The following is a 13,598-nucleotide window of genomic DNA, read 5'->3' on the forward strand; positions in this document are numbered from 1 at the left end:
AAATACAAATCTTAAAAGAAATACAATAAAAAAACATATCTTACAAGACAAAACGAGAAATTGAGTTTTATGAAAAAAGAGAGTTAATCGTATAACAACACAAAGGAAATACAACAAATCTCCGAAATTACAATCTAGGGCCCTATTTGGTAACTGGTTCCCAGAAAAATGAAGGAAACAAATTTAAAAAAAAAAAATAATTGTATCTTTCATTTTCATTGTTACAAGAAAAACGAAAAATTGGATTTTATGAAAAAATGAGAGTTTGGATACTCAAATCTAAATTATTTTATTTTATCTTATATAATTATTATAATTTTCAAAAAATTTCATACAAAATATAATAAACAATTCAACTTTTTTAAATCTTAAAATAACATCAATATTAAAAAATTATATTATAATAATATTTTGTTCAATTTTTAACAAAACACGTCATGTTATCTCATCTTATATAAACTGTGTAACAAAATGAAACCTTAATCTTATTAAAGTCCTAAAGTAATACAAAAGATCTCCAAAATTATAATTTAGAGCTCTGTTTGGTTTCTTAGAAAATTGAAAAAATTAGTCTTAGCTGGCCTGAAACAACTTCACCCCTTACTTGTGTTCACTATTAATTTTGTAAGCTAAAAATAGAAAAAAGATCCCCGGTGGAAAATTGTATGAGGGCAGTTATATTCTTATCTTCTTACAATAAAGACGTCACAATACCATCGAGAGTGCTTCTTAGTCTCCGTTCCCCATTTCTTTTGGGAGAAATGATAGTTGCAGCCGTAATTGTGCAAGCAACATACAGTCGCTTTGAAAAAAATAAATTAATATGGGATCCACATAAAAAAAAAAAAACTAACTTTTTAATCGTGGACCTCACTCTTTTTCAAAACAATTGTGCAGCGTTTATAATTTCACGACTGTATATAGCATTGCTCTTCTTTTGGACTACTAATTTCTCATTGCAAGATTTACAACGTTTTTGTCTGTATGATTTTTCATATTTTATATGGAAACCCTTATTGTATTCGAAAAAGGATCATGCTAGAGGGACCGATTCCCTACCGATGATCCAACCGATTCTTTTGTTTTTTTTCTTTTTTTAAAATTATTTTTTAATAATATTATATACCACATTTCTATCTTATTTTCATTCTATTAAATAAGATATAACTCATTAATCACCATTAAATAAAAAAAATATGTAATAAATAATTATTAAATAGTGATAAATCTGTCATGTTATACTTAGTGGGATGAAAGTGAAATGGTAGTATGGTGTATAGATTTTTCTTTTATTTTTTTAACACTTTTAAATATATATTTTTTTTTACAAAAAATAGATAAACTCAATCATATTTACTTATTTAATCACTAAGAAATTTTAAAAAATAAAATAAAATCGGTAAACCATCGGTTTACAGCAATTTCCTTCGAAAAATGTTTTTTAAATTTTTTATAATCATCGTCTGTCATATGGCAGGTATGATGAAAAGAATTCAATTAAGTGATTAGATCAAAATCAATACAAGAAACAACACAGTTTTGAAATTTAAATATGGACGCTGCTATTCGATCGTTTGAATTACTTATCATTCTATACTATATATTTTTTATTTTATTTTATTCTTATTAAACTAATTAAATTATTTTATTTATCATTTATATACTATATATTTATTATGAAAAAATTAAAATAAATATGATATGTGGTGTGTGAAGATGATAAATAGAATTACTCTTAATTTATTATGATAAACATCTGTAAAATAATTCATTAATTACAAACGATCATCAAATTCCTTAATAAACCTTTAATATATACCATTCAATTTCATTACCAAACAATAATACTATTAAAAATTTCAATCCATCTCTCTTATTTTCAAAATCATAATTTTTATTTTTTGAGAAGAAGAAAATCATTGCATTCAACTTCATGATCATAATTTTATTTCTATTTTATTATCTCAAATAAATATCATAGACTATGCCTTATTTCTATTAATTAAAAAACAGAACATGTTTGATCAGCTGACAATATAACTCATATGGATACTACTCATCATCCTACACTATATATGTTACATATTAAAAAATTATGTTTTGATTATTTTTATTATATTTTATTTTTATTAAATTAATAAAGTTGTTCTACTTATCATTAATATATCATATATTTATTATAAAAAATAAAAATAAATAAATAAAAAATTAAAATAAGTATGATGTATAATATATAAGGATGATAAGTAAAATTATTTTAACTAATAATTGAGAAATCTTTTAATTTGATTTAGTAATGCCACGTGGCTGGTTACTAAATCAACCAAAAAAAAGATATTAGTATTAATCAGTGATCATGGCCCAAAGAGTCATTTCCTTTGTGATGAACAATGAATCTCTTATGTATAGACGCAATTTGCAATTTTGTTATTTCTATTTCATGGTATCGAATAATTAAAAAAAAAGAAAAGAAGAAGAAGTGTTGTAAAATAATATTGTTGTAAAATAAATTATATGACCACAATGAGCTAGCCGTAAAATGTATAGTGCATAGTGCTAGCATAGTGAGATAGCCGCAAAATGTATAGTGTATAGTGCTAGCATAGTGAGCTAGCCGCAAAATGCATAGTGCTAGTTGTAAAAAGCAAAATACCCTTTGTACTCCTATATATATCGTTGAATCATTTAAGAAATTCATAAGTTTCATAATTTTTCTGAATTCTATCTCTTTCTCTATCCTTTCGATAGTTTTATAACAAGAAGTAAATTTTCACTTACGTGCCAATATATGCTATGATTGGTCATCTTGAACACGTTACATTTTCTGATTGGGCTGTTGTGTCAAAGCTGAGTAGCCTACCAAAGATGTTGGGCTTTTTAGAAGTAAAGGCTGCCCATGAGGGCCTTAATATTTCATTTACGAAATGATTGATCATTTTGAATTCGTTACCATTTTTTATTGGGCCGCTGGGTCAAATCGATTGTGGCCTGGGTAGCTAACTAATCTACCGAAGATGTTAGGCCGTTTTTAGAAGTGAAGGTTGCCCAATAAGGGCCCATATTAATTTCTATTGGGTCTTCGAAGCCTGTAAATCTAGAGGAGGGTACTTTCGTAACATCGAGATTCAACAAATACCAGTGAGCGGGAGCGACAGGGGGCTGAGGAAGGAGAAACAGTTCGGCGGCGCTCTCAAAGCAAAGGAGAAAAGAACTTGTATGTACGGTTAGTTTTCTTCGTCTTGCTTACTCTTGACATGTGTTTCCAATTCTGTACGCATGTTCATGTCTATCGTTCGTATTCTCCTTCGTGATTTTCTTCGTCTTTGTATCGAAGCAGTAGTTTGAATTGAAGGCTGGATTTATTTTATATCTGGAGTTCCAAAGGAATTCTGTCTTGGGCTCAATGTGTTCAACTTTGGATTGAAGATCTGGGGTTTTCTTATGAACTAGGGTTCCCGAAAAATAAGGTTTTATACGAAAACTGACGCTGTGTGGGAATTCTGTGTTGGGATTTAGGAAATTTCACGATTCATACTCGATTAAATACCTAAGTTCTGAAAATATCGAAGAAATTTTAATGGGGCAAAAGATAGCTTGAATCTTCGCTTTTAGTATGCTTACGCAAGGGAAGTTTTGTGGATTTTGATGCTGTAGCTTGTTCCCTGAAGTATTTGTGAGGTCATACAACGGTTTCAATGAATCATAATAACACTAAGAAGAATGTTGGGGCGTCAATCCCTTTTGGTAATTCTGGGACGGTTCCACAGTCTATGCCCATGAACCAGAACCACCAAACCCATCTTCTATCTCAGTCACAACCTCAAACACAAAGTGGGTCTCACTTCCCAGGCCACTTCCAGCTGTCTGAGCCTCAAACTCAGGCGCTTGCGCTGGCGCAGGCTCAGGCTCATGCCCAGGCACAAGCTCAGGCTGTCCATGTCCAATTCATACTTGCGTACGTACGCGTGGGAGTCAAAAGGTTACCCGATCTCCTCATTAGTCATGATCATCCACTTCCGGACTTACTTTCCAAACGTCTTTTATTTGATTAATTATATTCTATTTTCTTATACATCAATTTTTTTTAGGAATTTAACGCTAGATTAAAATCGAAAAATTGGACTATGAGTAATGATCCCCCTACTTACCACTTATCTACTAGTCTGCATCTCTCTCTCTCTCTCTCTAACCTTCTGCCTTTTGTAGTAGGAACACTGTCTCAGACCCAAATTGCCCAAAACAGTCCCGTCCCTTTTCTCATAAGAGCCTTTATATTTCTTCACTGGAAACCATTTTCCCAGGTAAGGGAGCGGACCATTTCTTCAGCCAGAAAAACCAATTCTCCAACCATTCTCCCTCAAGCATTGAAGAAGGCAAGGGATCAGAGGAGTCCCTTACTATTTATTTATTGGAAATGTTAAAAAACTCAGAGGATGATGTTAAAAGCCTCTTCTTAGCCCATGCGTCTCTCTCACAACATACTCCCTAGAGCCATCTACTTCCACCACAATTAGAAAAAGATCTATGGTATTGCTAGTTTCATGATCAGTCCTCTAGAATTTGTGACTTTTTAGAAGCTTATTTTTTAGTTAGCATATTTATTTTCACAGCTTTTCTGACTGTTTCCAAGCTTAGATGATTGAATTGAAGAAGTTTAGATTTTGGATTGTTGCATTTTTTTTTCTCTTTCCTCAATGCGAGGGAGGCTTCTGGAGAGAGAGAGAGAGAGAGAGAGAGAGAGAGAGAGAGAGACCATCTTGTTTCATTGTCGTATATGGTGGTCTTTGAGTGTGGAGGAAATAACTCGGATGCAGAGGGCAAATGAATCTCAGCGTTGGATTTTGAATCTTGCTGGAAGTTAGAAGGAATAGTTGAATAAAATATTAGAAGCCACGTGGCCATTATTAGTTTAAATTCTAAGATGAGATGAGATAATTTTATATGAAAGATAAAAATTGAATAAAATATTATTATTGATGTTTTGAGATTTGAAAAAGTTGAATTGATTACTATATTTTATGTGAAAATTTAAGAAAGTTGTAATGATAAGATGAAATAAGATGAGATCACTTCCCAATCCAAACGAGACAAACAAAACGTACGGGTATCATTACCCTAAATAAATATCAGAAGGCCTGGAATGTGTCGCTCATTCCAGATTGGTGAGTCGCGAAAGACCGAATCAGTCGCTTACTATCAGTCTCTATTTAAATCCTTGATTCCTTCAAAACCCTAGCCCTCAAAATCATCTCCGCGCCTCTCAAATCTCTCAGCTCTATTGCCGCAGCGGTAAGCTTTTTTGGTTCTTTTCGTTAATCTTCTATGAGTTTCTATGGGTGGGTTGCAGAGATCTGCTTCGATTACTCATTCCATCACCTCTGTTAGAGAGTATTGCAACTTACTCACTCGTATCGTCCTAGCCAGAAGAGGAAAAAAAAAAAAATTTCACAAGTCATGGGTGTAGAAACAGTCTATTTCGGTGTATTTTGATGGGGGAATCATGGTAATTCTCCAATGAAAAGTTGTTCCCTTTATTGTTACTCTGCATATTTATTGTATATCTTTTATTGCATTTTCAGAATAAGTCAAGATCTTTGGCATAGTTTGATTTTTGGTGGATAAGATTTGAACCCCCTTGCCTCCGTTCCGTTAATGTTACATCCTTGTACTTGAATTTATGCCTGCACTATTCTCACACTGTTAACTCGTACAACCTTCATGAAGTTGTTTAGCAGTATATTCTGACTTCTAAACCAGTGGAAAAAAGTTGATTTTGAAAAGGGAAAATTTTTGAATCGTAGGCTCTCTCATCTGTGCAATAAAATGGCTGAATTAGAAGATTTAAATGGCAGTTAAATTTTTCATGGCTGAGGGTAATGGAGAATGAAGCCAGTTAAAAAAAATAAAAAAATTCTGTCTGACTCTTATTATACATACCCTATGTTATTTTTGCCGAACTGCCTAAGTTGGGACGCATAAAGAATTCCATTGCTTAATTTGACTTTTAAAACTTCCATTTTCATCATTTTTGTTGCGTTGTGAAAACATGCTTCTCTCTAATTTTCTTGTTTTTTACAAGTAATGGAAACTTAAATGAGACAAAAGAGGGGGTGAACTCCAATATTCAGGTAGTATTCAAGAGATCCACCAAACTAGCAAAAGGGAAAAATGCTTAAAACTTGAATTTTTCTTAGAACTATGTTTGGAAATGGGAGACTATAGATATTTTGCAGGAGGTCCAGTTTATTTGTTTGTTGTTGCTCATCAAAGAAGCACTTATCCTTGTCTTTTGCACTTCCTATTTGCTTGTAGAAGCAACCCGCACTCTTAGCTGGAATGGCAGTCACATTCTATGATGTCAACTCACCCTCTGGCCTGAAGAAACTTGATGATTACCTCCTTACTCGTAGTTACATTACAGGGTAAGTCTTGCGTCAGTTGTCATTTTATGCTCCTTTTTTCATGTAAGCATTGTTTTCCTATTCTTCCTAGACTTGCTTTGGGAGTATGTGAGAAGAACACGAGAAGACACTAGCATTCATGATAGTGATTTAGATTCAAGTTTTTTCTATGGTATGTAAATTGCTTATCGCTCTTTTCAGCTATCAAGCTTCCAAGGACGATCTTACTGTATATGGAGCTATTTTGAAGGCTCCATCAGCTGAATACATTAATGTGTCTCGGTGGTTCAATCACATTGATGCACTCTTGAGGATCTCGTATGTCCCAACTATTAATTTTATTGTTATTGTGATATCTTTATTCATCTTGTGAGCTTGTCTTGGAGATGCTGTTTGATATATGTCTGTACGTTTTATCCTTGTGTTCTGCATGGTTTCTTTTTGTCTAATTATGTGTTCATGTCGCTTCTAGCGGTGTTTCTGGAGAAGGATGTGGTGTCACTGTTGAGGGATCTGCTCCCATCACAAGGGAGGCAATTGCAACCCCTCCAGTTGCTGACACTAAGGCAAGTACCTTCTAAATTATTTTTTGGTGTTAATCTACACATCTCCCTGTTTATGTATTCATATGCCTTTTTTACTTATCACTCCGTTTTTGGTCTATTTGGGTTGCACTATTTACCTTGCTTCTGGATGCTTTCCTGATGTTATGATGTTATCAGGCCTCAGCCGCAGAAGATGATGATGATGATGATGTAGACCTTTTTGGCGAGGAGACTGAAGAGGAGAAGAAGGCTGCAGAAGAACGCGCCGCTGCCATCAAGGCATCTGGCAAAAAGAAAGAGTGTCCGTGCTTTTTTTTGCGACCTAGCATGCTTTTGAATAAATTTTAGTGTATTCTTTGTTATCATGCTGGCAGTAATAATCTATTTTATTTTTTGCCCAAATAATCAGCTGGCAAGTCCTCGGTTCTTTTGGATGTGAAGCCATGGGATGATGAAACTGACATGAAAAAACTTGAGGAAGCAGTAAGAAGTGTGCAGATGGAAGGGCTGTTTTGGGGAGCATGTATGTTCTTCGTTCTGATTTCTCATGTTTTTAGTTTTGGGCTTTAGAAAGTAATCAAGCCTAAGGCTTTGTCTTGCTTCAATTTCTCATGGAAAACTGTTCTCAGCTGGATTGATCATCAAAGTTTAGCTGACGGTTGATATTTCTATTAGTTACACCATTTTGTGGTGTTATATTTTGGCAATTTCTTTCCCTTTTATCTGTTGTGTGAGTTCTCTGATATCTGACATGGAGCAAAGTATCATACACTATTCTGACATCAACTCGATTGTCACAGCTAAACTGGTCCCGGTTGGGTATGGTATCAAGAAATTGCAGATAATGCTTACCATTGTGGATGACTTGGTATCTGTTGATACTCTCATTGAGGAACGTCTTACAGAAGAACCAATTAATGAGTTTGTCCAGAGTTGTGATATTGTGGCCTTCAACAAAATATGTAAGTGGAGTTTGAAATCTCTTTGTTGTGTATGATTGGCTGATTAAGGCTCAGAATTGTTGTGGCATAATTAAAAGCGCCTAAGGCCGAGCGCTTCCCTCTTGAGGAAGGGGTGGCGTGGTATTCCACGGGAGAGGTTTCTATTAGAAAATCGTGGCGCACAACAGTGCGATAGGCGCACATTAATAATTTTAAGGGCTGCCATGGCCGCTCGGCTACTCAAGTTTGCTGCAGTCTGAGTGATGGAATTGCCCTACATTTATTTATTTTTCTACTTCACTTATCATTTATCAAGTAGGATTTTTGTGGTATAATTTGCAAATTTTTTCTTGGTGTTAATATATATTTTTGTCATGTCTAATTGTTGTTGCAGAATTGGAGGGTTTGCCTCGGTCGGATAGGTTGCTGTCGTGGAGAGATTGAAGACCTTTATTTAATGTCTATTTATTCCTATATTTGATGCAGAACAATTAATATCCCAAGTTTTGTTTGCTGGACTTGTGGTCTGTTATTTTACTTTGTGCTTTTGGCATGGAAATAATATGACTTGACCATATTTATGTTTCGTTCCGAATATGTGGACCACATACTATCTATGCATTAGGCTTGCAACCCGATGAGGCCAATTCGGATCTGCGCATGGTCCGATCCAACCCGATTTTCAAAATGCGCCAAACTGACACGACCCGTTTGTACATGCGGGTCTGTACGGACGAATCGGTTTTCATCTGTTTTTTTAGCACTGAATGAGAATCCATCCAAGGCCAAGAGGAAGAGGGTTTTCATCCGTTTTCTGGCATTGATTGGCACATCACAACTCATGCTTTGCATCCCAATTACAGAAAAACAAAACAGCTCCGACACTTCCTCCTCTGAATATAATGCTAGCTCAATGCCCTAAATTCTCTCTTTTTCTAAACTTGGTGTTTTTTTTAAGTTTTCTGGAAATGGCTGAAGTGGCTTTCTCCAATCCCGACACCTTCTTGGTCACGTCGAAACCAACACCCTTGAGTACTTACTTACTCGTCCTCATTCTCTGCATTCTGGGCTTCTATACCCTGCATTATTCGCACTCTACACTCATGCAATCAAATTCCTAAAATGCTCCTCACTTCTGTCAGTTTTTCCTCAGCTCTGCCAGCAACTACATCCTCACATCCTACCTCTGCGCCCTCACCCAGCATCCTCACCTTGCCAGAACCAAACCCTCCCTCAACACTAATCATTACGTCCTCTCACATTTCAAGGGCCTTGGACTTGAAACTCACACCGCCCACCGCCCAGTATTGAGCCCTCCTCTCTTATCCCGTGCACTCCTCCCTCTCTTTGCATTTTAGCGATGGTACTATTCTTGACTTGCCCTTGACAGACTTTACACATGCGACTCGAGACATGGTACAAAGCTATCATTTCATTACGACGAGCTCTGCCTTGGTTCAAAACCCAATAGTCAGTATTGGTTTTGACCAATATTTACTTAGTTCAACCCACTAGTAACGTGAATCCGAAGAACTCGACTTTTGTCGAGTGGGCTCAAGCTGAATCTTGCGGACAGATCAACCCATTGCATTTCATGCATAGGCCTACTATGCATAACGAGATTACGAGAAATGAAAAACAAATTGAAAACAACAAGTACTAATTAGTAGTGGGTCGTAGGAGAGCTTTGGATCCATTAGGCGCTTTGTGTGAATGCTTTTCAATGATGTTGTTGGATGTGGTCCACTTTGTGTGATTGGTTGGACAAAAATTAACACTTTCAAGGATCCATGTGGCTTTCATTTTGAGGCGATCTTTGAGCAATCCCTGAAGGGAAATTTGTCAAATTGGAAGAAGGTGAATCGGTGATTGTTGTTGATGGCAACGATGGCTTTTAATTAATTGAGGCATCTAGCGATTATCTCTACCATTAAGCTTTAAGTTTAGATAGAGAGGAGATAAGTAAAAAGTTGAAAAAAATATTATTATTTAATATTATTATTTTTATTATAATTTAAAAATTTTGAATTGTTTATTATATTTTATATGAAAATTTGAATAATGAAATGAAGCTCATCTTTATCTAAACCAAGCAAAGGTGCTCTTGCTTCTCTCTCGTTAGATTCCCTTTACAAGTGAATTTATGATTTGGAGAATTTTCCAATCTACTTTCCATGTATGTGTCTATAGCCACACATGGGATCCCAACAGAATAATTTTTATTTTATTTTTTTCTTTTTGTTTTCATGTATTTTTTCAACACTCTTAAATATTTAAAAAAAAAATACAACATCATTGAAAAGCACATTCTTAATCACTAAGTACCAAAAAAAAAAAAAGCGCAATTGTCGGGACCTCCATGTGTGGGTTTAGCATTTCTATTGTAGTCTTTGTCTTTGTCATGTATTTTTGCTTTCCAGAGTTGCTTCCATTCCAGCGCATTCTCATTTGAATAGCTAAAGGTAAATCAAATCCTTCAAATAGTTATTAGAGATGAAAAATTGACTATATTGAATTTGGCAAACTGATCTGAATCAAGTTTTAGCTACAGTATATTCAAAATTAAAGTCAAATTCGCTTGTAACTGTAGATGGAGCAAATCTATAGTTTATTATTTCTTTAGAACATTGGCTCTCCTCTTGATATTTTCTCACAAAAATTTTCTTGTAACCCCTCTCAATATGATTTTTTAACTAATAATTTACTTAGCATATAATTAATAATTAACACGTACTCGGTAGAATGACAAAATATGATGAAATTAAATAAATTAAAATTTTATTAATTTTTTTTATTATATAATGAATAATTGATAATTCAATATGAGGATTTGATGCGAATAGAATAAATAAAGACAAATTTATCTTATATTAACTAAAACTTGAGTTTGTCTTTGGCTATTATAGCGAAAGTCCCTGGTGGAACTAGGAGAGGAAGAGACCAAACGGGATCAAAGATAGCGAGAAGAGAGGGTGGTGCAGTGGCTTCCCTGGCGATTCACCTCCCTGTGATGTTCTTTGCTAGCTCCTTCTACAATTTCACGAGGCGGAACGATGAAAGGAAGCAGAGAAGTGAAAAGTGGGAAAAAATTATAGTGAAAGAAATTGATTGTGGTTGTGTGATAAAACATCAAGAGGAGAGAGAGAGTTTCAAATAAATATTAAAATAAACATTTGCTCCTTGAACCATTATAAGCAAATTTGACTTTACTTTTAGAAATACTGTAACTTAAAATCAATCGGCATGATTTTGCCTAATCCATTACAACCAGTTTTTCACCTGAAATAGCTAAATGAGACTTTATCTTTTGATTTACCTATTCAGTTCTCTTATGTTGCAGGTGGCATTTTTGGAATCTCTGAAGCTGAATGGTTTTGTAAGTAGATTTTGACAGTGAACTGTCCTTTCTTCTTGTCGGGTTTTCATCTCAGTTTGTCTCACTTCCAAGGTCTAGCTTGCAGGTACATGTGGTTTCTTAGATGTTTTCAACCATCTCTGAGGCTTTGACCACCTATCCCACTTTTTCTTGAGGACAAGGATGACGTTACAATACCACTTTTTTCTAAACCCTTCCTTTCCTCTCTTGGTGCTCTGACCCCCAATCTTTCTCCTAAGAACGGTGCTACTCTACCGTCCAGAGTGCACCGCTCATTTTGATCGCATGGTTACGTTTTTTTTTTCTTTTCAGATTTTTTAATATATTTAAGTATGTTTTTTTAAAAAAAAGAGAGAATATACTTAAAATCACTTCCTTAATCATTAAATAAAAAAATTATTATTTTTTTTGTGACCAGCAATCATTTTGAGGAGGCACGGGCACACAAGCATTTTCCTTCTCCTAAACTCTCATGCTCATCGCATGAAACAATCAACAATGAGAAATACTAATTCTATCGAAAAGGTGTCCGATTTTTTTATTTATTTACTGATTAAGAAAATATTTTTAAATAATGTTGTGATTTTTTTTTAATTTTTTAAATATTTATGATGATTAAAAAAATGTATTGAAAAAAGAAAATAAAAAATAAAAAAATGTAACACACAGTTCGGAACATTTTTTCGAGAGATTCTTCGGTGCCTGGAGAAGGACTCATTGACAATAAAAGAAATACAAATCTTACAAGAAATATGATAAAAAACATATTTTACAAGAAAAAATAGGAAATTGAGTTTTATGAGAAAAAAGAGAGTTAATCATATAAAAACACAAAGGAAATACAAAAAATCTCCGAAATTACAGTCTGTGGCTCTATTTGGTAACTAGTTCCCAAAAAATGAAGGAAAAATATTAAAAAAATTTGTATATTTCATTTCCATTGTTACAAGAAAAACCAGAAATTAGATTTTCTAGAAAAATGAGAGTTAAGGTTGGTTTGTATATCCAAATTCAAACCATTTTATCTCATCTTATTTTATATAATCATTACAATTTTTACAAATTTTCACACAATATATAATAAACAATTCAACTTTTTTAAATTTCAAAACAAAATTAATATTAAAAAATTATATTATAATAATATTTTATTCAACTTTTAATAAAATACATAATTTAATTTTATCTCAACTGAACTGTGTAATCAAATAAGACCTTAATTGTATTAAAGCCCTAAAATATACAAAAGATCTCCAAAATTATAATTTAGAGCACCGTTTGGTTTCTTAGAAAATTGAGAAAGAAAATTGAAAAAATTAGCTGGCCTGAAACAACTTCATCCCTTATTCTTAAGTAAGTGTTCACTATTAATTTTGAAAGCTAAAAATAGAAAAAATATCATTGGTGGTGTTATGAACTAAAAAAAAAAAGAGTTTCAAGAGATTGAGAGACAGCGAGAGAGGAGATTCTCTTTTTGATCTGTATATCATATAACATCAATATACCCATATATATAGGGTTACAAAAGAGACTATGCTTTTGATGACTAGCACTATGCGTTTGACGACTAGCACTATGTATTTGACGGCTAGCTAAATGTGGTCATACAATTCAAGATGGTTTATAACACTTCCCCTTTGGATGACCATATTTTAAAGAATATGCCTCGTTAAAACATTGCCAAGGAAAAACCCTGTGGGAAAAAAACCAATGGCGGAGGAAAAAGAGTACAATATTCATGTGTATCGCCGAGTGCTTTAGGATTGCCTCATTAAAACCTTGCAAAGGAAAACCCAGTGGGATAAAACCTTAGCGAAGGAAAAAGAGTACAATCAGCACAAGTCTTCAGGACATTACTTCCCCTGAAAAGTGTATGATAACAGGTCTTCAAATCTCCGCATTCCAATGTTCTGCATAATTTTCTTAAATACTGCAGTTGGTAATGCTTTTGTGAATAAATCTGTCAGATTATCACTTGATCGTATCTGTTTGACGTTAATTTCACATTTCTCTTGAAGTTCATGAGTATAAAAGAATTTAGGTGAAATATGTTTGGTTCTATCACCTTTGATATATCCTCCTCTAATTTGAGTAATACAAGCAGCATTATCTTCGTATAAAGTTGTTGGACTATCATTAATCACTGGAAAACCACACTTTTCTTGAATATGTTGGATCATTGATCTTAGCCAAATGCATTCTCGACTTGCTTTATGAATTGCAATGATCTCTGAGTGATTTAAAGAGGTAGCAGATAGGTCTCCATGATATGGTAGAATTTCCATAAGTAAATACATATCCAGTTTGAGATCTACCTCTTTGTGGATCTGAAAAA

General features: G+C 33.9%; 1 protein-coding gene across 7 annotated transcripts; it reads left to right on the plus strand.

Moving 5' to 3' along the window:
* Positions 1-3,087: 3,087 nt before the first annotated feature.
* On the plus strand, positions 3,088-8,482 carry LOC122289730 (elongation factor 1-delta-like). Of its 7 annotated transcripts, none has more exons than XM_043096963.1 (8): positions 3,088-3,223; positions 6,313-6,422; positions 6,603-6,719; positions 6,874-6,967; positions 7,124-7,247; positions 7,356-7,469; positions 7,747-7,908; positions 8,282-8,482. In XM_043096963.1, coding segments are annotated over exons 2-8 (699 nt in total). In that variant the 5' UTR covers positions 3,088-3,223; positions 6,313-6,336; the 3' UTR covers positions 8,284-8,482. The 7 variants fall into 7 exon arrangements, with proteins under 7 accessions (XP_042952897.1, XP_042952899.1, XP_042952900.1 ...); XM_043096965.1 differs by having other exon boundaries at positions 3,095-3,214; XM_043096966.1 differs by having other exon boundaries at positions 3,116-3,223; positions 6,316-6,422.
* The last annotated feature ends 5,116 nt before the right edge of the window (positions 8,483-13,598 follow it).

Source organism: Carya illinoinensis, chromosome 12 (genome assembly GCF_018687715.1).
Source record: "Carya illinoinensis cultivar Pawnee chromosome 12, C.illinoinensisPawnee_v1, whole genome shotgun sequence".
Classification (NCBI taxonomy): domain Eukaryota; kingdom Viridiplantae; phylum Streptophyta; class Magnoliopsida; order Fagales; family Juglandaceae; genus Carya; species Carya illinoinensis.